The 24,337-nt window shown below is 38.5% G+C and overlaps 1 protein-coding gene across 1 annotated transcript in view; it reads right to left on the reverse strand.

The window, feature by feature from the left end:
- Positions 1 to 820: 820 nt before the first annotated feature.
- The window catches only part of GRAMD4 (GRAM domain containing 4), a 74,621-nt gene continuing 51,104 nt past the window's right edge, over positions 821 to 24,337 (reverse strand). The window contains exons 5-19 of the mRNA XM_063396830.1: positions 23,111 to 23,172; positions 21,070 to 21,202; positions 20,560 to 20,585; positions 18,981 to 19,072; positions 17,343 to 17,434; positions 16,364 to 16,412; positions 15,453 to 15,524; positions 14,141 to 14,184; positions 13,934 to 14,043; positions 12,534 to 12,688; positions 8,716 to 8,863; positions 8,153 to 8,246; positions 7,021 to 7,105; positions 5,249 to 5,317; positions 821 to 4,689 (exon numbers count right to left, since the gene is read on the reverse strand). Coding sequence (XP_063252900.1) covers positions 4,588 to 4,689; positions 5,249 to 5,317; positions 7,021 to 7,105; positions 8,153 to 8,246; positions 8,716 to 8,863; positions 12,534 to 12,688; positions 13,934 to 14,043; positions 14,141 to 14,184; positions 15,453 to 15,524; positions 16,364 to 16,412; positions 17,343 to 17,434; positions 18,981 to 19,072; positions 20,560 to 20,585; positions 21,070 to 21,202; positions 23,111 to 23,172 — 1,333 coding nt within the window. The 3' untranslated portion in view covers positions 821 to 4,587. The remainder of the gene's footprint in view (positions 4,690 to 5,248; positions 5,318 to 7,020; positions 7,106 to 8,152; positions 8,247 to 8,715; positions 8,864 to 12,533; positions 12,689 to 13,933; positions 14,044 to 14,140; positions 14,185 to 15,452; positions 15,525 to 16,363; positions 16,413 to 17,342; positions 17,435 to 18,980; positions 19,073 to 20,559; positions 20,586 to 21,069; positions 21,203 to 23,110; positions 23,173 to 24,337) is intronic.

Below are 24,337 nucleotides of genomic sequence, written 5' to 3' on the forward strand. Positions count from 1 at the left end.
TTGCTGCCACCAGGAGAAAATTAAATCTTGAGATAGGAGAGCAGCACGCATTCACGTGTGGAGGATCCGTCCCAGGCTGATCTGCTTGAGCTGAGTCAAACACAGAAAGGAGCACGGCAGAGACAAACCAAGGTGTGTGGATGGGATGAGCAGGCAGCTCAGTCCCGGGATTACAGAATGCTACAGAAGCGAGCGCGGGGCAGCGGGACAGCAGGACAGTGGGACAGCTTCCCTGGGACACAGCAGCGATGAGGGAGCCTGGCCAGCCACCCCCAGCAGGGTACAGGTGACACACAGGCACGGCACTGCAGGGTGCGCTGGTGTGAGCAGAGAGCTGAGGTGACACAGAGGCTGCAGAAGGGTTGCTCCTGTTTGGGGAATGCTGCTGCTGAGCACAGCTCCTGCATACCCTCGAGATGGGAAAGGGCTCATCCCTCCCTCCACCTGCAGCACAGTGGTGTGCAGCTCTGGCTGGAGCTTGTACTCCTCCCAGCAGTCTTGTGTCATCCATGCCCTCCTGCAGTTCCATCTTAGGAACCATGGCTTTCTTTTTCATTCATTAAATTAACCATGTAACCATAAAGTGACCGATGTACTCACAGAAAAGACCTAACCAAAAACATGCATACACTCTCCAAGAAAGTAATGAATTATTTAAAATAAAAATAATGTTCCTTGGGCTTCAAAAGCAGTAATACCCACCCATCTCTCCCCAGAGATGGACCCATGGCTGCGAATCTGACAAAAAGCACAAACTCACTTTGTCACAAGAAATCAGGTGTAGTTTTGACAGACAGATAATTGAAGTTTGCAAGAAGCATTAGCACAAAGCATTTTTAGGTTTATTTAAATAAAAATTATAATTTATACAAGACTTTTTAAACAAACAAGATTTTCTTAAAAAACGTACAGGGCAAATAATTTCATTATTTCAATTATTCATACAGTATAAGTCTTCTGTCAAACAAAAGTTACACTGATAATGAATTATTTACAATTTCAAAATATAGACTCAAACTTCAGACATAAAAATTTTAACATCCAATATATTTCAATGATTAGTAGAAATTAAACATCTGCCAAAATGTACAGAGTTCAATAAAAACTACCAATGTTTTCAAACAGGTTAAAGTAGCCAAAAAACAGGTACATCCTTTCATCTCTTCACGGCCGGGTAAAATTCCTTTTCTCTTTGCAGAACGAGGGTAGAGTTTTGCTGCTGGCATCCTGTGTGATGTTGCTACTAATAAAGAGCTTGTTTCATTCAATCTTGCCTCACAAAATCTACAGTGCACAGAAAGGCATGATTTCATACTTCAGCTTGTTTCGCTTTTGAATTTAAATGGTCAGTGATAAAGAATTAGTCAGTTTTCATCTCCCTTTTTTATTGTCTTTAAAAGGGACTCAAACTAACCAACGAACTTCTAAAGAAGTTAAATCCAATTACACGTGAATGATCCAGACATCCACAGACATGAACAGAACTGCAAATATAAACAGCAATCAGACAGACAGAATGACGAGAACATCACTTTTGGCTATTTAGAAGCACTTTACATTAAGTGTTCTGTCCCAGCCTATCTCTGAAGTGCACCAGGCTGTACTACAAAACTAAATAGGAAGATTGGAATTTAAGGTGAGAGCTTCAGTGTGATTACACAAGTCAAGTATACATTCACTCACTGCCCATCCCCTCGTGCCCTGAGAGGTGCAGCAGGAGAAGAGCGTGAGCAAACACACCAAGGTGAACTTCAGTCCCTGAAGTCACAGACACCACGGGAGCAGCAGGGAAACCAGATAACCCCATGTAAAGTGAAATTTGCAAAATATGTACACACGTCTGTCAATTATATTACAACTCTATTAAAAAAAAAAGAAAGAAATCCAGTCTGTTTTCTCTATATTAGAACCAATGTTGCATTGCAGTTTGCACTACGTTTGCTGCTGTAAGGATCGCTAACTTTTAAGTTCACACTGTTAAAGTGTGGATTCATTTCAAACATCAGCACATTAGATTTTGTAAGACATTTCTAATTTCTTCATTCAGAAAATAAATTTTAAGAGTATATTGTACACATGAGGCATTTCAGTCTGGGAAAAGGATAATGGTATCTCTTCTCCCTCACCAAAGCCTAGGTATGGTTAATTGTCCTGGCACCATCAGTATAGATCCTATAGCTCCTCCAGGAACCAGAATCTAGGACAACCCTGGACACGAGGGTCAACCAGTGAAGGGTGGGAGGGGGAGGAGGTAATAAGTGCAAGTCAACTGATTTCCTACTGAAACTGCTGTTATGATCAGAGTGAAGGTAGAAATTACACTTGAAAAATGATACAAAAATAAGAAAAAGAGCATGCTCTCTGTAAAAAATATAGTTTTCTGTTTCTCAAAAAAAAAAAAAAAGGATAACCTTAAAACACACCCAAGGGATTTTTCTTAAGACAAAATGAATGAATCTGATTAAGATTTATATAACATTAAGCCATTTTAATGCCTATTTCTTAGCCACACTTGCTATTCAAGGAAGATTCTAGAAAGAAAAGCCAAATTATAATATGTAGCAATTAGAAAAAAGATATTAACTGATTTTAAAGTAGTTTTGATGAGAAAGATTTAAGATTAAGATTTTTTACTTAAACATATAATCTGAATGTGTATAATTATGAAACCATAAACTGTCAAGCTACATCCACTTTAAATGGTGGCAAAATGGATTTCCCACCGGCTTCACTTGTATTTGAAGTTTCCAGACCCTGAGTTACAGCATACCAACAGTGGTGTTAGAAATGCACCCATTTTTCAGGTCATGTAGAGACATGCTCAAGTGCTACTCTGAAGAGAGAACTTGAAAATTGCATTTTGGCCATTACAGTGGTTTCTACCCTATTCTTCCTTACATTTCCACCCAGGGCACACCCCATCAGTGTTTTGCTTTACATTACTCAACCAAATTATGGTATTCAACAGTACTTTTTCATATAAAATTTGTATTAAGTTCTCATATCCTACCTCTTCGTAGACAGACTAAAATAAGGTTTGTACAGCTTGACTTCCACCTTCTTCACTACTCGTGCATTTACTGACACACTTCAATTTAAACCTGTGCTAAGAGTTAAACACCTTTTGGTGTTTGCTACCCCTCTCCCTCCTTCATTTTACCCCTTTCCTCACAAAGAAAGGAAATTCCTGTTTAAAAAAACAGAGGAAAAAACTCCATGAAATTAAGTCCCATTTTTACAAAAGAATTTGCATCTCCATTGCTTTTTTTAGGCTGTTCATATAATGTCGGGAGACATCCATACTACTGAACTCAAAAGACATAGCAAAGGAAAAGAGACTCTGGAAGGCTTGGCGTAACTCCTATTGTGCTTTCATGAAGATGCAAATAAAATTCTAAACCTCTCAGATGGGTGCTATTAAACAGAGTATAAAAGCTTTCTAATATTAAAGACAAAGGTCAATATGTGCTTTGCTGCTAGACAGGCCTGAGAGAGTTTAGAGGAGTGCAGCCTTCCTGTTTTACCTGGCAGTTGGGTTTAATTGTAACTAAAATTTAATTCTGCAAGGGGGAAGACAGAAGCACACCAACGCTCCACAAATTATGCTTTGAGAGGAACCAGTGCTTTCAGTTGCTATATTATAGCATATTTTTCTTTATCACAAGGTAACTCAAGAGAAGAGCCAAATGAAAAAAGGTCGTATCTGAGTTTAGTTTAATTATTCCCACCTCCCCAACACAAAAAGCCTTCAAGTCTTTAATGCATTAAACGTACAAACACCTTGTACATGCAACATGTACAAGAGCTGAGCCCTTCTAGGACAAGTACCTATAGAAATATAATTATAAGATGCCTAACATTTTAGGAATAACATTTTGGTGCCCTCTTTTATAAAAAGTATCTGCCTGCCTTCCTTCCTCTTACTTTGGTTAATGAGTTAAGGAAGATAGTTATAAACTTTCTCCTCCAATTCACTGTACAAGTAATTTAAACACCTCTATGCAGGAAAAAGCAAAGTTAACCAAACCAGTAAAACATTCTTCTGCAATGCAGTAATTAGCAAAGAGGAGTTATTTTAAATGCAGTTGTACATATGGAAATACTAAGAAGCTAATACTTCCTTCGTGTTGCCATCAGTTTCAGTAAAGGACTCAGTTAAAAACTCCAAGCTGAAGAAGGAGACTTCAGGCTGCTGCAGTCATCATTCTCGCACCTCAGGGAAAAACAACTAAGATAAAGGGACAAATGTATCCCTAGTGACATCAGTGGAGATAAAGGGATCAATCTCCGAGCATCTTCCCAGCTTTTAATGTCAGTAAATAAACATTAAAAGTGCTTAATGTGCAAGGCTAATAGTGATGATAGCACTTTCACTGTTTTCATTTGGTTTTTTTTTTGTCTTTCTTTTTTACAAAAACCTTAAAAACAAACATGAAGGCATATATAAAATACACTTGGTTTATGTAACAGATAGAATATAAACCACCAGACAAGAAAAATTATTGCAAAATAGATGAGGATGTTCATTTTTTTCACTACCAAGTCATACAATAAGAAAGTTTCCTTTAGCTCTTCCAAGATAAGACACTAGCTTTCACTGCTGGATGATGCAGATGTTATTTTCACGTATTGGTTGAAAATTGTCTCAAAAGCTTCATCTCTATGTACCATGGCACCAAACACCAAAGGCTAAAGGATAGAAAAAAAAATCATGTCAGTCCACAAAGAAAAACAATTTCCTCTAGGTATATTTTTGTCAAGTCACTAGGAACAGATTAATTGTACTAGAAATGCATTGATAAAGACAAAATAATCCTTTTCTCTATTAAATCCTCGACTGTGTGGTATATTTTCTAATACTTTTCACTTCCTTAGAAACTTCACCTGAAGGTCAGGCCCTCCCACCTCAAAGCCTCCTCCCCATGGATACTCTCAAGCCAACAGCTTTTTATTTCAGACTGCATAGCAGACTGCATGCTCCTGACGTAGGATGTTGGGGAAAATCTTCCTGAAGTGTTAAGAGTAAAACACTCCAGATGCAGTAGAACAAGCTGAATATTTAATTCATTGAAATTCTGAAGACAAACATACTGAATAATAGACAAGTGAATTTTTTTAAGAAGAAAAAAAAAAAAAAACAGCCACTGACATAAGGGGGAAAAAAAAGCCTTTATGCTGGTGCTAACCAGAGGAGGAAAAGAAGGGTAAGAAATCCAACACGGCAATCCAGATACAGACAGCTACTTACTTTCTGTGTAGATGGTGTTGATACAGCAATACCCATCCCTGATCCCGGGAGAACAGAGAGCACTTTGTACTAAAAAAAAACACACACAAAGACATAAGATATCTTCTGTACTGAACAACTGCAAAAGATACTGCAGAGGATACACAATTCATCACTGGCCTGTCCTCCCAGCCACAACTAAGAGACCTCTACTAAAACCAGGATGAAGCCAGCTGCCATTCTCTGGAGTCTCATTCTCCTGGACTCGCTCAGTACAGCCTCACCCAGACAGCCAGGACCCCTCTCTCCACCTCCTCCCACGAGCTGCAGCAACACCCAACGTGCTGGAACCAGCCCCAGTCCCAAAGGGAGCATCAGCTCTGCTCCAGCAGAAGGAGCTGGCCCAGGCATGGCACAGGGAACCGCAGGGGCGGGGTGGGCACAGCCCAGCTCTGTGCATATGTGAGATGGGTCTGTGTGCACCACCCACAGCTTCCCCTACAGGTGACATCCACGCACTCTTTAGAGGAACAGCAAGCAGATCAGAAAAGGATTGTATTTCAAAATTAGATAGAAAACAAGGTATCACAGTCATAGCATCATTAAGGTTGAAAAAGAGCTCCCGCCTTTGACCGAACACCACCACGTCAACTAAACCACAGCACCCAGTGCCAGGCATGGATTGCTTTTTTAGAAATAAAGTCCATAAGGATAAGAAAGAACAGTTGGCTGAGCTTGGGACTATTCACAGGGAGAAAGACATTCAAGTCAGACCTGGGCTTCCCACCTCCAAATAAAACCAGGCACAGTACATTTTTATGGTTGACTGCATGATCCCTGTCTCATCTTCATTAAAAACACTACACAGATGCAAAAGAAACTTTTGCAGTAAAGGTCTACTGAACAACAAAACAGCATTACTTGAAGCATGATGTTTGAAATCCATTAATATGAATTATTAATTCCAGTAGGAATGTTCAATTTGAGCATAAGCTGTCTGCTTTATACACATGTCAGAAAAATAGAAGGAAAGAATTTGAAAATCTAGAGGTACTTATGCAGGAGTAGACACGCAGCTGTTTCTTTGCTCAACATGATTTAATCTGTGTATAGGATGCAGCAGAAAGCAGGGGTGTCTGTGTTCAAGATGAGGACAAGTTCAGAAAGGATAACAGAAAGTGATGTTAAAGGCCATAGAGATGATGCACGGCACCAGTAAAGCCATTAGTAACCACAGGCTGATAAACCTCAGCCAGAGGAAGGACAACATTGCCCTTTCTGTCTCCAACCTTCCACTGCCTCTGTTACTGACAGGTCACAACGAGATGAAACTCCAGCCCATCCCAGTCTGGCTATTCCAATGATGTACCTTTCCCCACTGACAACAATCCTGCCTCCCTCTGAGGCACCTACTTTTAAGATGGTGCATCTATCAATATCCACACCCAAACTGAAGTTAGTAACACACAATTCCTGCTACCAATAGGTCTTCTTAAGGCCTATATAGCTCTGGTCAACACTGGAGTTAGTAAACAACATGATTTTAATTTAGAAGAAAATGCAGGAGTATAAGGGTTTAGTAAACTAGTTTGTCTTCACACTCAGAACAAGTTTGCTTGTGCTGAGCCCAAAAAAGCAGTTCTGGGAAATATTCATAATCAAAGAATTACATTTCACATACGCAAATTATCAATGGTATGCTTTTTCAAAATAACAAAAGCACAAATGCAAAACATGACTAGCTGAACAGAAAACCAGTTTTCTCCCCTATTTACAACACCAACCAGACATACCTTCTGGATATCTGTTATATCTGACAGCTTTATAACTTTATTTCTTTTTGATGAGCCAGATTTTGAGCTTTCAAAGCACAGGTAACTGAAAACAAGAAAAGAAAATGCTCATTTTGATACAGTGTTTTAAAACAAATTTCTCCAATATCCTCTGGTCTCTTCTGAAGTTTGAAATCTTACAGGTTAAAATAACTTTCAAAATAAAAGAAAGACATTCAGTTCAGTTATGGCTTCTAATTTATTGCTTATAAATTCTAGCAACTGGCTGCTGTCTGAAAGCCCAGAACATACAGTACGCATCCACACACAAAAAATCTTGTATTTATATTACTGCACTGAATGCTTAAACCTGACAAGCATTTTAAAGACACACAAGGGACACATATCCTTAAACAGTTGAAATACCAAATCTCAAAAGGCTTATACATCTTTCAACATCCTAAAAGAAGATTAATGAAAAACACTGTGTTAGTTTCATGCCATTGTGCTGCAGACAAAAGCTCAGATTTCTAAACACTGGAGAGTGGCCTCTATCACTAGGTGACACTGCATACAGATGAGCTTTACTTCCTTTCATTACACTCCAAAGGAACTTCAGTGCACGACCCAAACAGTAATGACCACAGTTATTCAGTCCTGGGAGGCTAGGAGGTAAGTAAGGAAATTAAAAAAAACAACCACTCACCCATAAAAATTTGAAACTAAGGCTTAATTTTCAATTTTCTTTTTGTTGCTATCATTTCAAGGAAGCTATACACTCAGCTTGCTTAAAAAAACCCCAAACTAAGAATATTTGTCAAATAGCTGTTGACCACAATTTTCAAAGTACACTTAAGTTTCAGGTTTCTTTTCTAGTATCTATACAGTTAGTATGTTATCCACACCAAGAACGGCAGCTGCTAACAACTGTCTATACAGAGCTACTTTGCATTCCTATGCAAGCCTTTCCAAAGCAAATCTCATCTGTTAAATGCAGTCACACACCAGGTTCAGCTCTCCCTCTCCTATGATGCCTCCTTGAGGTAGCAAAGCACCTTGAAATGGCATCTTTGTTTCCAAACACTATTAAAGGATCCTTTTTGGATTCAAATGCTTTAATGTCTTGAATTTCCCTCCTAAGGGAATGACTCACTTTTCTGTGACATAAAGAACTCCATTCCTGATGTAGTCTGTAGGCATCTTCCGATCTCTGTTAATCAAGCAACAGCGCCAGCCGTTTTCACACACTGAAAAAGTCAGAACAAGAAATCTTACTTTAAGAAAAGGAGAGAGAGACTGGCACTATCCCCAACAGTCTCCTTATACAATAGAAAACACTGAATATTAAACTTTAGATACCTAAGACTGAAAGTGCTTAGAAAGAAAAGCTTAGATCAGATGTTCTAGACATCATAACATCTGTTTTAACACTCATTTGGAAAAAAAACCCCAAAATAATAATCACCCACACAATTATTCCCTGTAACTTGACTATTGGATTTGCATAACCATAAAAGGCACACCAGGCTGCACACTCTTTCAAAGAGCTGCAAGGATATAGAATGAAAGAGACTATCTCCATTCTCCCTAATTTAAAGCAAAACTTTTAAATCAAAACCGTACACCTACACGATGCACAGAAAAGGAATTAAATTTTAATCTGTTCTTGGCTTTTTTCAAAATATTCTACTAATGTAGCTTCCTGTGGCATCATACCTGGCAAAGGACGTTCACTCTCTGACAGGTTAAAAACTTCATGGAAATTTCCTCTCTTGGTGGAATGAAAACGACTTGTGTCTTCATCTTTGCTTATTCCAGTTGGGGCACTTGAGCCCACGTAACTCCTGGAGGCTGCTGTTTGAAGCTGCAGAAAAAGAAACACAATTCCAAAATCTGAGCAGCAACATTTAAGCTACACTCTCAAAAATAATTTAGCTAACTACTCTTTCTAAAAAAAAAAAAAAATACAACACTATAATGCAACAATTTTCATTAACTACTTCCATAAATTAACTTTGGACTACTGCACTAGGCTGCTGCTAGAGCACAAGCCTCTAATATGGTACCTAAACATAACCTTTCAAAGTGCTGCCCTTTGATGGACACACTTTGCTGGGGTGAAGCACATGGTGCTAAATGCACCTACCTTAAAATATCATTTTTCTACAGTAAAGGCTATGTCTCATTAGATACAGCTAAGTCACTGCAAACAGCTCCAACGACTGTAACTAGTGGGACCACTAACAGACAATGTATTATCAGCACTTGGTTTGTCTTCAAGAGATAAACAAAGTATTACTGCACAAAAGAAGTTTAGAAAGAAAAAAGAGGGGGAAAAAAGCCACACAGAACTGCATAAGCTCATTATGAATACAAATGCTGAAAATGAAAAGAAGTTTTCCACACTGATCCATACCTTTTCATGCCCTGACAGCTAGCAGGAAAAGAAACAAACAACACAAATGTGACAGTGACAAAAGAAAAAAAGTGAAATCTATTTAACAGTATAATACACAGAATAAAACATGAACTGAATGGCACTGCAAGATCTTGTTCACAAACTAAGAAACTACACACAATGAATGCAATTAAAAAGAGTTATGAGTGGTTAGAGCACACCAGTTTAATTTATTCAGGTTGCATTAGAACCATTGATCTTTCCTGTGCGCTTTGAAGTTGCACTGAATTTTGAGAGTGTTGACACATAAAACAAAATCTGAATGGTTGTCAGCATCCTTGGGAGACGAAAAAGGTAGTATGGAGTTCCTGAAACTCAAGTACTTGAGTAAAATCTACTTTTAAACAGAGCTCCTTAACCACTGGAGGCTGCCCTGGCAACAAGCCTTGCTTCTGGAAGGAGAGCAGGCAGTTCCTTTTGGAAAGCTTGCTGCACTTTATTTCATCTTGGTGGGGCACCACCTGATTGCAAAAGCTGGCACCAGCAGCTCTGTTCTTAGCCCTACCATGCACATGCAGTTAAACAACTGGCAAACTCACAGTATGGAAGTTCAGGACTAAACTCTTCCTCTGTAAAGGCCCAATGCTGCTGAAGGCCAACCAGCCTTCAGCTTGGTTTTTTTTTGTTACTTTGCACTAACCTGGTAGTATTCAACACTTCACAGGATTTACACACTAAGAAAAGAAATCCAAAGCAAATGAAAACATGTGAACTGCAATAGCTAACCAGACTGACAAAACAGGCACAGCAGAGGGCATTTGCCACCCGCCTTTTTAGGGTGCCTGTAGGACAACGATGCCTCAGGGGAAAAAATAAGTTAACAGGGAAAGCAAATGGCTGATGGTAACTAACATTGCCTCATTCTCCAGTGCTGAGTCCCTGGAACCAAGGAAAATAACAGCTTATTCAACAATCTGTGTGCAACTAAAGATGAAAAGAATTTTCTGAAGGCCTTCACAGACAAGCTATTTGGACATGCTGGATGTGCACACAACCAGGTAAAGCCCCATGGCCCAAAACACAAAAATGATCAGAGCAAGAAGTCTAATGCTTTTTGTGCTGGAATAAGGACTATTTCTGCTCTCTGCTACACTGCTCCATACCTACCTGTTATAGAAAGAGATTAAAAAATGGAGTTTAAACTTCAGTACCATTACCCCTCTGGTGGCTGAAAATGCGAGTAGTTCTGCCCTTACATCTAGTCCTGCCTAACACATGCAAATGTTTCCTCTTACCACTCAGGCTTGAGACAACCAATGGTCAATTACCAAGAGAAAAGCATTTTGATAAGCCTTAAATCTAAGTGGAAGTGATTGGTTTTGTAATGCTGGGAGAGTCCTGATTGTCTAAAAATGTCACCAACAACCTGGAGGTATTCCTTTTCACTTGATCTGTCATCAGCTTTTGACACACAACCTTTACCCATCAGATACTGTGGTCAGGACTGTTCTCTAAGGACACAAGGTCAGAGTGGTGATAAGGCAATTAATATTGCATTGTGTCTCAGTTTACTCTGTCTTGTATGCTGTTTAATGATAAGAAGCTGAAGCACTGCACACGTGCTGGCACTACATGCTTTTGGGCTCTGCCTTTTCTATGAAAACAATGAAAAACCCTCTTTGGTTTTTACCTTTTAGTAAAAAAATCTATTTTTCATAATATGAGGCTTGCAGAAATCTCTCAAGGGGTAAGAAAGTTTCTCTCAAATTACTGAGATCAAGTTAATCTGAGCCAAACCTGCTAGTACAAAAACCCTGTCTCTACTTGCAAAACTAAGCCAGGAAGAAAAGCCAAAAGGAATAATTACACTCTAAGTTTATGGACTTGAGTTCAGCAATTCAGAATCTTTCCACCTCTAAGACAGATTAGAGAGACCTAGCAAGATGATGTCACAACTACCACAGTATGTGAAAGACAACCTGTAAGTGTGAGAAGCACAGAAGCTTTTAAGATCATCTTCTGCAAGCAAGAGAAATACAGGCCACAGATGGCTCCCTCCAAGTGCTTATTTATTCCTTGGAAAACAGGAACACAAGACTCACTTTCTGTAAGAGACTGTCCTTGTCCACTTCCTTCTGAAATACTCAATTGTGCTGCAGTTATTTTACCACCCCCTGCTCCATCACCCCCCAAGCCCCTGACTTCTTCTTAACTTCTTCTTAACTTCTTCCATGTGCTTATCCCCTTTGCTCTCCAGTTGTATACCCAGGCTGAATTACTACTCAGTACTGTGCATTTCACATAGTACTCAGAAACTCCATTAAATAATGTGCTAAGAGGCATTACACAAATGCTAAAATGAGATTAGACTCAAGATTTACTACAACTGTTTTAATTTTTAAACTAACAAACATTGACAAATCCAGGGATATGGAAAACCCTGACTCAGGTACCTGTCAGGCTCCAAGGCCTTTTGGCAGGCACAAAACACAATACTTAGTGATTTAACTATGACATTTTAACAAAAAGAAAATGTACTGTTAAGAGTATGAACATGGTGAAGTAATTTATCACCACTATGCTAAAAGGTCACCTAATACAAATAACCATGAGACACGTCTAAATATGTAAACTACCTTACTACATTTGTTAATGATTATCTCATTAGTAAGCTGCATATTATACTCAAGCCTTTATCTATTTTTTTAACTAGCTGTATTTTATTTTCCTAAGTATGTGAATTGCCACTGTGAAAGAACATCTAGAGAACAATACAGAAAGTGGATACAAAAAGACTGTATTTGACAGCAGAATTACACATAATGTATGTTAAAGAAATTGGTATAAATATGGTGTTATATTTGTGTGTTTAGCTTCATGAGTCACAGTATTTCTATACATTTCTTACAGATTTTTGATAACTGATTCCTGTCATAAAAGAAACAGAATCCATAAAAGAACCGTGAATCTTGAAAATAATAAAAAAATAGGTATTACAATCAACTAACATTGATTGTAAGGATTTAATTAACCTTCTCTTTAATGTGCTCTAGTCACTGGAGAAAAAGAAAAGGGAGAAAGGGATCTGATTTTCAGAGGCTGAGAACATAGGGACAAATGGATTCATTACCCTTACCCGTCTCGACACTGTAGCATTAGATCTTTCTTTGAGCTGAGGATCTGTCAGGAGACTTATCCAGATGATATAAGGAGTATCATACTTAGCTCTTAGTCTGGGGCATCGTTTGAAGATAAAATCAATAAGGAAAAACTTGATTCCAGCATAGAGTCCTGAAAAAAAAGGTCACTTCAGTTTGAATGCTGAAGAGGCATTAAGAACAGCACTGTTTTGATCATATTTTCTAAAGTTCACAAATGAAACCAAATTCTGTATATTCAATCACAATGTTAAAACCATTCTCCTGCATTTACTAGTTTGATTCTTCTCCCAACACCAGAAAATTTTTTTCTTTCCTTCCCCAGTTCTTTTAAACAATTACATAGCCACTACCATGCAGAAGAACATTTGAATAATTCGAACATACATTCCTTATTACCAGAAGCATTCTGAAAACATGCTATACTATCAAAACAAAAAATGCACCTCTGGTGCTCAGCTATGCAGCTCCTGCAAGAATTTTAATGGCAACAGAGGGCTCTCATGCACTACATAAAACTCTACCTTCCAGTCCCAACTCTTATCTTATACAAGTTATTTCCTTGCATTCTGCCATTCAAAATACTCTCTCAAAACTTTACTGAGTGCAATTCAGATCTCCTAAGAGTCAAACAATTATTCCTCACACATCTAAATTCAATTGCTGTGTCAAGCAAACCTACATTAATGTTCAAGCTAACAAAATTTGAAGTTCAGTGCCACTAAAAGTAATACTCATTTGATTATATCACTTTATATATTTAATATATTATATTTAATATATTTATATATTACTTTAATGAAAAAAAAAAAAACAGAATTCTTGGTTCAAAGTACTGGGCTTCATACCTTGGCAAGGAGAGTCTCACGATGCAGTGAGAACCCTTTTCTCAATTCCCAGCTGAGACTGAGCATCTGTAACAGACCCACAGTAGTCTGTTTGCTTTGTCCAGCCCATCCTCCAAGTTTTACCAGGAATCCCACTAACTTTTTATTTTTTTCCTACATGGTCATTTTCATGCCTCCTGTGTCATGCCACATATTTCATTTACAAGGATGTATGAGCAAAAACCCCTCAATATATAGGATTTTCTGGAAGCCTTACAGCTGACAGTCTGAGAAGTTCTGCTAACAGCTCATCATAGACTTCTCCTCTTCAAGAAGCAAAAGCATTACCCAGTCTTCTTCTATTATCCACTGAGATGGTTTTCAAAATGGTCATGACAAATGATGTCAAGCACAATGAAAATAGTTAAAACACTGCATGATTTATTAATGCAGGTTTTCTCTCTTAAACTCTAAAATTCTCCCTCTAAAGATCATGTAAGTTTTACCCATTAAGTCTAGACTGTAACAGGTGAATTATTTATTGTGTTTACCCAATGCAAGCCCAAGAATCCTGTAGGGCAAAAAGCAGGATGCAATAAAAGCTGCCCATAGAGCAATGTAGAGCTTCTGTGTTATTTCTGGCTGGACCCACATGAATAAGCTGAAAATAAAAAAGAAACGAAATTTTATTACCAGTGTTACAGATATTGGTCAGATCTTGTTTTAAAAGGAAGAAAATCTCACATCAGATAACTTACTTTTTGAATTTTTCCAGTATGTCTGCCATCTTGCCAAAAAGGTTCTACATAAAGAAGCAAGAGAATTAAAACCAAGTCCTGCATTGTTCTGGAGTTTTTTGTCCACATTATGAAAACAAATAGCTTTCTGGCTTTGTTGGTAAGCAATTCCCAGAAGCGTTTTTTTAAAAAAACCTAATTTTTGGCCATTAATATACTTCATAACAGAGTAAATACAGAACAGACAAACTTGATGACTTCCATCTCATTTAACCTTGCTCTGTAACTTGTGATTGATCAAGAAACTATTTGATCTCACTGTCATGACTGGAAAGCATTTACATTACTGCAAATATTTTAAATTAAGCTGTCAATCCAAGAGTAAAGAGCTTCTGTTAGAAGGTAATAAAATGGAAGAGATAACTGAGTTCATCCAAAGGACTGTTAGCTTCTTGAAAACAGACCATTAGCAGGTTTTATAATAAACCATTGGAGACAGCAGATTTCAAGCAATTCCCACAAATGATGATTCAACTGACCCCTGCTCAGGACTCAGGCCACATTCTCTGACCAATCCTTAATATCAGAGCACCTGAAAATTTCACCTTCCTAATAAATTTCCAAAGGTGTTTATAAACATATGCACCACCTCCAGCAGAAGGCAGGGGCTGAGCATTCACAGTTAGCAAGGGAAGGTTAAACCCCTTTTGACAGCAGCACATCATCAGGCATGGCACAAGGCTGCAGTTCAACTGGATGGTGCAGTCACTCAGCTGCTACCTCATCCAGCTCATGGAGCTGGGAGAAAATCTTCCTTCAGCCTCTTCAGCACCAGCAGATTTCAAGGCTTGGAGGGGGTGGAGTTTTTTAAAACACGTTATTTTAGAGATGCAGTGCAATCTGTTGAATTAACACAGCTAAACAGACCACAGCCTTCAGCTAAATCTTAAAGGAACAGAATCTCCTACATCAGTTTTATGACTAGCAGATTTGGGATATGGATCCCCACTCCAGTAAGTTTTTAAGATTCACCCCCAATCTACATTATCAGAAGGTTATATGTATATATAAGGTAGAAAACTGTGAGAAGTTGCTTCTGTTCCCCTCCAGAGCTTGCTCCGAACTGCAGTCAGAGAACCTCAACCCATTCTCTGAAGCATAATGCCATTTTCAGGAATCTTACTGAGATCTCCACTGCTCATAGGTGAAGTTTCCTTTTCAAGAAAAGTATTTTTTCTTTAGGCATTTGTTTTTGCATGCTGCACAACAGCCTTTGCCCACTTGGGCTATGAACCCCTTGCTGCTAAGGAAGCAGCCGAGAGCAGCACCGTACCTGCGCCTTCTGAGCCACGTCTAGAACCAGCTGAAACTTCTCAGACACAGTCAGGTCCTCTTTTGGGGGCTCCTTAGGCAAGAAAGAGACAATCCATTGATGCGCAGCTCAGACAAAATGTATTTTACAAAACTTGTCAGAACAAGGTGACCTCTCAGCATCCTTGGCAACACTCATCTCACTTTTGATAGTCTCTACATTTACCATTTTCCTCCCTGGTTTCAGATCTACTTTTTATGTCTTTCATTGCTGGTTATTTTTAGTTTTCAGTGCTTTGGGGGGCTCTGGGGAGACTATCATTCTCTATAACTATCTGAAAGGAGGCTGCAATGAGGTGGGGGTCAGTCTCCTCTCCCAGGTAACAAGTGACAGATCAAGAGGAAATGGCCTCAGACTTTGCTAGGGGAGACGTAGATTGGTTATTCAGAAAATTTGTTCATTAAAAGAGTTGTCAAGCCTTGAAACAGGCTGCCCAGAGAAGTGGAGCCACTATCCCCAGAAGTATTTAAATGACACTTCGATCTGTCGCTTAGGGACATGTACCCAGACCCAGCGATGGGGCTGGAAATGCTAAACTAACAGATGGACTTGGTGTTCTTAAAGAAAACAGGATGCAAGACTTCTTGAAGATCCCACAGGACCTAATTTGTCCCAGGTTGATACATTAAAATTCATTTCAGAAATGTGTTTGAAGTTTGGAATATTTTAGAGTGAAGCATCTGAACCTAAGAATGCTGTTAGTAAAGACTTTTAAATTACTTTTAAATTAATTAAAGAGCAATAAAAAACATGTAGTGTCTTCACTTGCAGCTTACTATTTCTTCCTTTCCAACTACTCACACAAATACAGAGGAAGGTCTAAAGGTGCAATTTTTTTTGCAGGTATACAGTGAAGCTGATCAAAGACCTACCATCTGTTCAGAAACTTCAGGCACAATGCTCCACTGTATTCTCCAACCCCTAGAAATGATGGAAATAAAGTTAAAGAGAGAAAGAACTCCATCCACCAACAGGTCTTATTTGTGAAAGGTTAAAAAGCAGTTTTCTGCAATAAGTACTTATGGCTTAGAAGTAAATAATATAATCCCCAAATTAACAAAGAACCCACAACATAACAGAAGCACAAGTGGCCAACAACAGCCAGCACTAAAAATATTAGTTAGGAAGATACAAAACAGAATCACTGCTTGTGGGTTTTACAAAGAAAGTTAATGGTGTGCATGTAGTAAAGGATTAGGAATATTTTTCTCTTATTTTTTCATGTGAAGAAAATTATGTCAACTTATTCAGAAGACTATTTGCTACCAGCAATTTCCAGGGAATACAATTCAAGCAAAAAGTATCAATTAAGTAGTCAGAACATTATTTTACAACATGCACATTAAGGTCCTGTACACCATTTTAAGATGCATTAAAAAAAAAAAAAAAACCTCAGATTTTTTTAGGAGACTGAATTTACAAATGGAAGATACTTTGGATAAAGTATGTCAAGAGTTATGCAAAAAGGCAAAAATGTCATTTTAGGCCTAGGTGAAGATTCTCTGCTAGGAAATCAGCAACCTTCAATACTGAAGGTGATGTTCTTCAAGCACTCTAAATATTGCAGTATTAGAAATATTAGATCTTTAGTGTACTGAGGGATTTGTCTGAGAGCATGCAACATTGTTCAGGATAACCCAAGCCACAGGATACAAAGATAATTCCCAATAAGGCTAGAAGTTTACAGAAACTGAGCAATGACTCTAAGAATATTTGAGTTTGAATTTGACTGTGTTAAATGTAACTCACAATATTAGAAAAGGCAGCAATTTACAACTCAGTGCAAGAATAACAAAACATCTTTCAAACAAAACATTACTTAAGAGAGTAATCTAGTATTTATGCAAATACCTGGCTATGAGGTAATTTAGGGATAACCTCAAAATTGCTAAAAATAAGAACATAGGAATGGCCCAGCCATGCCATACAGCATTCATGTAAATCTGCAGATTAAGAAGAAAAAACAAACAGAGATGCGGATTACAAACTGGGGTACAGTGAGTTATATGAAATACCACTTCCCACTCAGAAGGGCTCAGAATCATGCAATTCATATTTAAAAAAAATAAATTCTAGCCACTCCATGACTGACAATGGCCCTGCACTCAGGAATGCAAAATCAAAACTAAGAATGACCCAAATCTCCAGAGATGACACTTAACCAGTTCTAAGCTGCCTCAGAGAGAGTAGAGTATTTTCAACACTACAATTACTTGAAGAGGTAGGAGGAAAAAAAAGGGAGGTAAACCCTCAAGTCTGTGAATCTGCTACATGACCGTGACATGGTCAGCAATGCAGAGAAGAATTACAGCAATTAGTCCCATGCTGGGCAACAGGATAAAATCTCATTCTATTATTTCAGGTCATTTAAATCCCAAGTCTTTACCAAGACTAAAAGGATTGCAGGAAAACAGGTTTTATTTTATGTAAAAAGTACAAACACAAAGAGCTTCAAAAGGTATTCTGTTCCCAGCTTCTGAAAACAGACACTGTAGTCTCTCTGTGAGAGACACTGGGGTTTTTACAGATAACCCTGAAGTGAAACATTGCTCTGGCTCCCAGGTCCCAGAACTTTCAAAAAAAACCAGCTCAAGTTTCTTATTTCAGCTTTTATCTGAAAAATGGGCTTAGCAGGTGAGGCAAGAGAAAAATCAGCAGATATGGAGAAGGGACAAACAGAGGGCACTGGGAGGGAAGTCTCCTCCTCAATATTCCTTCAATTGTGCCATGCTAAATAGCATAAGGTCTATAACTTAGAGGGAGGTATTATTGAACAAAAAGGTGTGTGACATTTTCACCACACAGCTATTGGTAATTCTTTGACAGAGATTCATTTCATATACACTATGACCAAAAGAATTTAAACACTTTAATTAACAATAGGAGGAAGGAAAACAAAACAAAACTCCACTAGATACTAATGTCTCTTTGCAGCATCCAAACCTCATTAAGATAGCACAGAACAGCTTGAACTTAGCTCACAGACCTGATGTTTGCACATTGAATCCTACTGAAATCAAGGTATTTTGCCTCTCATCAGTATGATCCTAACAAATGGCAAAGAGCCCTGACAGGGACAATAGCTTCTCATCAAATGTAACCATTACCAGCATTCCAGCCCTAGACAAGAAGAAACCTGGCCGAGGCTGAAGTAACCATTGAATTGCCAGGACTGGGAGATGAGAAAAAGAGAGGAGTGGACAATATCCAGATAGTTCTAAGTTATTTTAACAATTACAAAACTATGCTCCAAGACACCCAGGAAACACAATTTAAATGCTTTTATATATAATGGAAGTGACCACTACTGGTATTCTGTGTCAAATGAAATTACACTATTTGATTTCACCTGAACTGTAGCACAACCTCTCCTCAGATACAGCAGTTTCAACAAATTTCAGCAAATAGTGAAATTACTATTTACTATTTACTATTTCTATTTACTATTACTATATTACTTACTAGTCCCAGAAGAGTAGGATAACTTACAATAAAGGCAATAGCAGAAGTGTAGATAGAATACCAGTCTAATAAGGCAGAAAGATTCTTCACAAAATTAGTAACAGGTTTGGCACCTCTCTCTAAATGGAAGTTGAGAAGAAACACAATGTTAGAATTAGCTGGTAGTGGTTAAATCACTTGTAATCACTTGTAAATTAGAAAACTATAGGAATATTCACAACACGTAATGAAAAGGTTTATCCAAATTAAAAAAAAAAAATTGAACCCACCAATGTAACAGAACAATTAAGGAATAATTAAAGAATGCATTTCCAAAACCTCAAGTGTTACCCAAGACAAAGATTATGTCTAAACTCTTCAGTACAGACAAAGGAAAAAAAATGAACATCCTTTCTATAGGTACCCTGGATACTAAACACAGCTTGTTCTCAGCCATGTTCACATTACCCCAAAGACCACTCATGGTACAGGTCAGTTTGTCTCACTGTAAAACAATGTACATTAACCTGACTGAATTACAAGCCACCAAGGAACAACTTAGAATCACAGAATCATTTAGGTGGGAAAAGACCTTTAGGACATCATTGCGTTCAACCATTAACCCAGCACTGCCAAACCACATCCCTAAATGAATTTCTCTGCAGAGCCTTCCCACCCACCATCAGATCAACACTCCTTCACCAGCTAGATTAAAGCCAGGCTAGATCACTTGGCTGTATCTCTGCAAGACTCTACCCACACTTTGCTGCTAACTCTTCCTAAGCCACGCAACCCAGCAGACTCCCTGAAGAAGTCTTGTCCCAGCTCTGCAGACCTTTGGTCTTGCTGTCACTGCATGGGACACTGTGCTGTGCTGGGAGAGGCCCATACCCAGCCAGCAAGCCAAACCCCTCTTATCCTTTACCCTCTTCCTCTACACTGTTCCACTATTTGGGCAACCTAGCTAAGGAACACAAGGAAACACGAGAGGGCTGCTGCAAGACCACCTTGGCTTCCTCTGTTGGACCACATCAGTTTTGCCTTTCCTGATGACAATGATGATACTCCTGCACAGACAGTCTCAGAAGCTCTCACTCTCTTTTGCAGTAGAACTCACAACTTTTCAAGTCTTTCTTCGAGAGAGCCTCTGACTTGCTGTCCTAATTGGTTTAGCTTGGGACTTAGCTGTCCTAAACACGCTTCCTATGTGAAGTAATTAAGCAACTAGCACTGGATTTCCTCAAGCATCAGCAGCACTTCCAAAGCAGCAGATGAAGTAACTGGAAGGGCACACCCAAGGCACTGGAAGAGCTCATGGACTCAAGTGCTGCTTCCATCTGCTCTGCTCCAGCAGCCTACACCAAACCCACAGAGAAGGTCAAAATTTGGAAATCACTGGTGACAGCAACGTTCTGGAGAGCTGAGTCAGGCTCCTCAGACAACAGGGATCTATGGATTTTGTGGCTAACCTAGTGGATGTTAAGAAACACCCAAAGCTTAAGTTTAATACAGTTCTTTAAAAGGTATTCTGAAGGCAATGTGTGTACATCACTGACAAGAAGTCACAAGCATTCCCCCAAATGAAACCAGATCAAATACAACAAATAAAATATTGCTAAGTACTTACTTAATCTTCTCATATTTTCAGTCAACCTGAAAAAAAATACATAAAAGCAGCTTGTTAAAAAGACAACTAATGCACACTTGTGTACATTTGATCCCTGAAATACTCTTCACAGTTATAAACTGTATGTGCATAAAGCTTCACTCATGCCTCTTACAAAATGTGTTTCTAGTAATTAATACAGTGTACCTTGCATCACACTGAAAACTGAAGTTCAAAAGCTCTCCAGCCTAACTAAGACTTTGTTCACAGTTTCTGGGAAAAATATGACAAAATCTGGTAAACAATACAAATCTTATTTTATTTCAGACAGCAGATAAACTTAAAATCTCGTGTTTTGTCCAAAGCAGTCACAAAACTTTTGAGGTAGTTCTGTACTTTTGGTGTTCTTATTTGTTATTGAAACAGTTACTCGAACCATACAAAAGGTTGGTTAAAAAGAAAAAAAAATGTGAGGAAAAAAGCAACTTGTAAAGGCATCAACAATTTCTCACAATGACATTAGGGATTTACCTTCTAGCACTAAGTGGCTCTTCTGCTTCCACTGTATTCTCTTCTGGCTGAAATCTGAAGTCCTCAACATACTCCCCAAATTTGTCAAGAAACCACTTTTGGAGTCTCGAAGAGACTGTGTGACTACTCTTATCTATAAAAGAGAAGCACTAAGTATCAGGATAATGCTAGAAGACATCTTTATGCAATGGCAGCCCCTGTTCCCACACACCATGCTTCATGGGGAAGCACACTTTGTACAGCTTCCCCATCCCTCACCAACTTTCTTTGTGGAAACCCGTAATTTACTTCTGCTGCTGCACAGGACCCCCAACTGCATTAAATTGGTAAAATAAGACTAAAGGTGGCTCCTGCATTGCTCTTACAACAGTACATGGAAGCATCTTATCACCCAAAGTACAAAGAGTAAAACATCCTAACAAACAGTAATTTTTAACAAACAAGAGTAAAAACATTTTCTGGTTAAGAGACTTCTGTAAACAAAAGACTGATGTAACTCTCAATGATCCCTGTTGTGCTGAAGGGTCACCTTGAGAAAAGCAAATGCAAACCAAAATACTCCTGAACAGAAAGCTGGAAAATCACCTTGCAGCCACAGGGGCTTGACAGGAAAGGGATGTGGAAACATAAGCAAGATTCTGCTGGAGGCACTTTTACTTCCACTTTCTAACCACTGATAGTTTATAAAGACTCTGTGTGTGTGTTCTTTATAGAGCTATACAAAAAAAACCCCATGCAGTTTATTTTTTTCAAAAGTCGGCCTTCACAAATTATGCTGCATAAGCCACTTTCTATATATGGAATATACAGTCATAACACTACCTGGAAAGTCTTATACAGCAAAATAATGAAGTGTTTTCACTTTCTGAATGTCAGTTTCAGTGGAAAAATATAATATAGGGACACATAGAAATAATATCAGGGTAAAAGCCTTAAGGTATGGCAGGGTAAACCAATCACCTGTAACTCACAGTAGTGTGGTCTAGAAGGAACAGACAGACTATTTGGAAACATAGCTCAACATAGCAATGTCACAAAGAGGATACTGGTCATAATTACTCCAGGACCAAATTGAGTACAGAACTCCATGAAATTAAAACATGACTAAACAGAAGCATGGAAGATTAATCAGCCAATTACAACAGCCAAAATGATGCATTTAAGCTCATGTGAAAAAAGCCACTGGGGCTCAGAAAATAGAATCAAACTATTAATGATTTACAATGAAATCTAGAAAAACGAAGAATCTAGTGACTGTTTACAGCTGAGACAACACTTCCATTTGAGAATAAAAATATGAAGTAGCTTCCCACATGCTAATACTTCAGAAAGTACTGAGAAAGAAATTTTGACAAGAGATAAAAATGTTAGGTTGTAGTTCACATAACAGAAAGCACTGACACTATGGAAGTACAGGAGGAGGAATTTCAGATTTAGTCCACAGATTTAAAAGCCTAAGTCTCAATCACAGACTGCAGGAAGAAAAGTAAAAGTGTACTGAAAGACTGAGAATTTGACTGTTGCCTTAGTTCTTGCAGACATCAGTACATTACTGATATCAATAATAAGCATCAGCTTGAGAAATGTAGATGACAGCGTAGGTGTTCAAAAAATTAATAACTCTGAAGCTTACTCCTTCTCCAGAATGTCTCTTCTTTTAGAGGAAGGAAGTAGTAAATATGGTTAGTGGTATAACAGAACTTCTGCAACTGAGAAAAAAACCAGAGCATTTTTTCTATGTATCTATCTACCTATTTTCCAGTAAGTCAAGGATCAGCAAGGCATGCAAGAATGGTGAAGTGAGACAACAGGTTTCATTACATACCTAAAGGCCTTACAATACACAATAAATTCCTTGCTCAGGTATACAAAGTCAACTACAAAAAGTAAATGCAGAATCATGTAGAGAGAAGTCACTTGAATTGTCATTCATATTCAGCTTCTTCAGAAGCAAGATTTGATCTTCTAAGGATAAAAAAAAAAAAAAAAGAAAAGAAACCCAGCTGAGCTGAAGTGCTGTTAGAGATCTGACCAAGCTCACCTGTTCCATTGGCTTGTGCCTGTGGCTTTGCAGGTTGCTGAGCTGCAGGCACCTCTTCTGCCCTACAAAGAAAACAGAAACAATGTGAAATGTTACAGAGGAAGAACTTATTCCCTTTTAGGTAAAGGAAGCATCAGAACTTCCACGGTTTCCATAGCTGAGATTATACATTCATGACAAGAAAAAACCCAGATTACGCCCTTTCACAAGACTCAAAATATTCATTGCACTTAGGATCCCAGGAAATACCATCCCCAGAGAGGAGAGGTGGGGTTTAGCCATCCCTGTCACCAACAGCTCAATTTCATCCTACAACTGCTCAACAATGTAGGATCAAATTTCTTGCATTATTCATGCCTTTGTGTGGTATATTCATTGCAATGCCTGCCAGGAAAACTCTTCAGAGCCAAAACTTTTCCCACAGCAATAAATTAAAAGGGATTCCGTAGCACAAGCTGATCACCACCACAGCAGAGCAAAACCACAATTTAACACACAAATCTTGAACTCTGCCATCATTACTAGGGTCAAACACCACTCAGCTTCACAAGAGGAACAGGTGTTAAGAATGATTTAAAATGTTATGTTGCAAGCCCTCAAAATACACAGGTCACAACCAATTTGAAAAATATCTCGAAAATTCGAAATAGCCTGAAAAACTGCAATAAAAATGTTCTAAAAATATATGTCAAGTAGCAGGCATCATTGGTCTTACCTTTCAAAATGAGTCAAGAATATAATCATCCATTAAATGTGAACAGATTTTTTTAAACACAAATGCTTTTGGCATTCTGTACATGTGCAAGGCTTCAAATTACATTTGTACACAGCCTCCAACTGCCAACCTGCCTTGAGGATATTTCAGGCTTCAGTCCCAAAGTCTTCAGTCATCCATACAGATATACAGAAAGATTCTTCTAATGAAGCAGGAGCTTTGACAACGTAACACCAGCCACAGCAAGCTTTACTTGACAGGGAGATGTATGATTGAAAAGATTACTTCTTGAAACAAAAAAGTGTCAGCTGTGCAGTTTCATGATCGCTCATTTATCAGGCAACGTAAGTACTTTCAAATGTTCATCTTTTGCTCCTCAGGAAGTGAATCAAGTGAAACATGGTCAGCCAATGAAGAGCAAGAAGAGGGATCCCACTGCACTGAGCAGACTGAAGCAATACAGACAGACATACAGTCCTCTTCTGCTGTTCCTCTAGAAAGGACTTGAGGAA

The sequence above is a fragment of the Prinia subflava genome, chromosome 4 (genome assembly GCF_021018805.1).
Source record: "Prinia subflava isolate CZ2003 ecotype Zambia chromosome 4, Cam_Psub_1.2, whole genome shotgun sequence".
NCBI classification, from domain to species: Eukaryota; Metazoa; Chordata; class Aves; order Passeriformes; family Cisticolidae; genus Prinia; species Prinia subflava.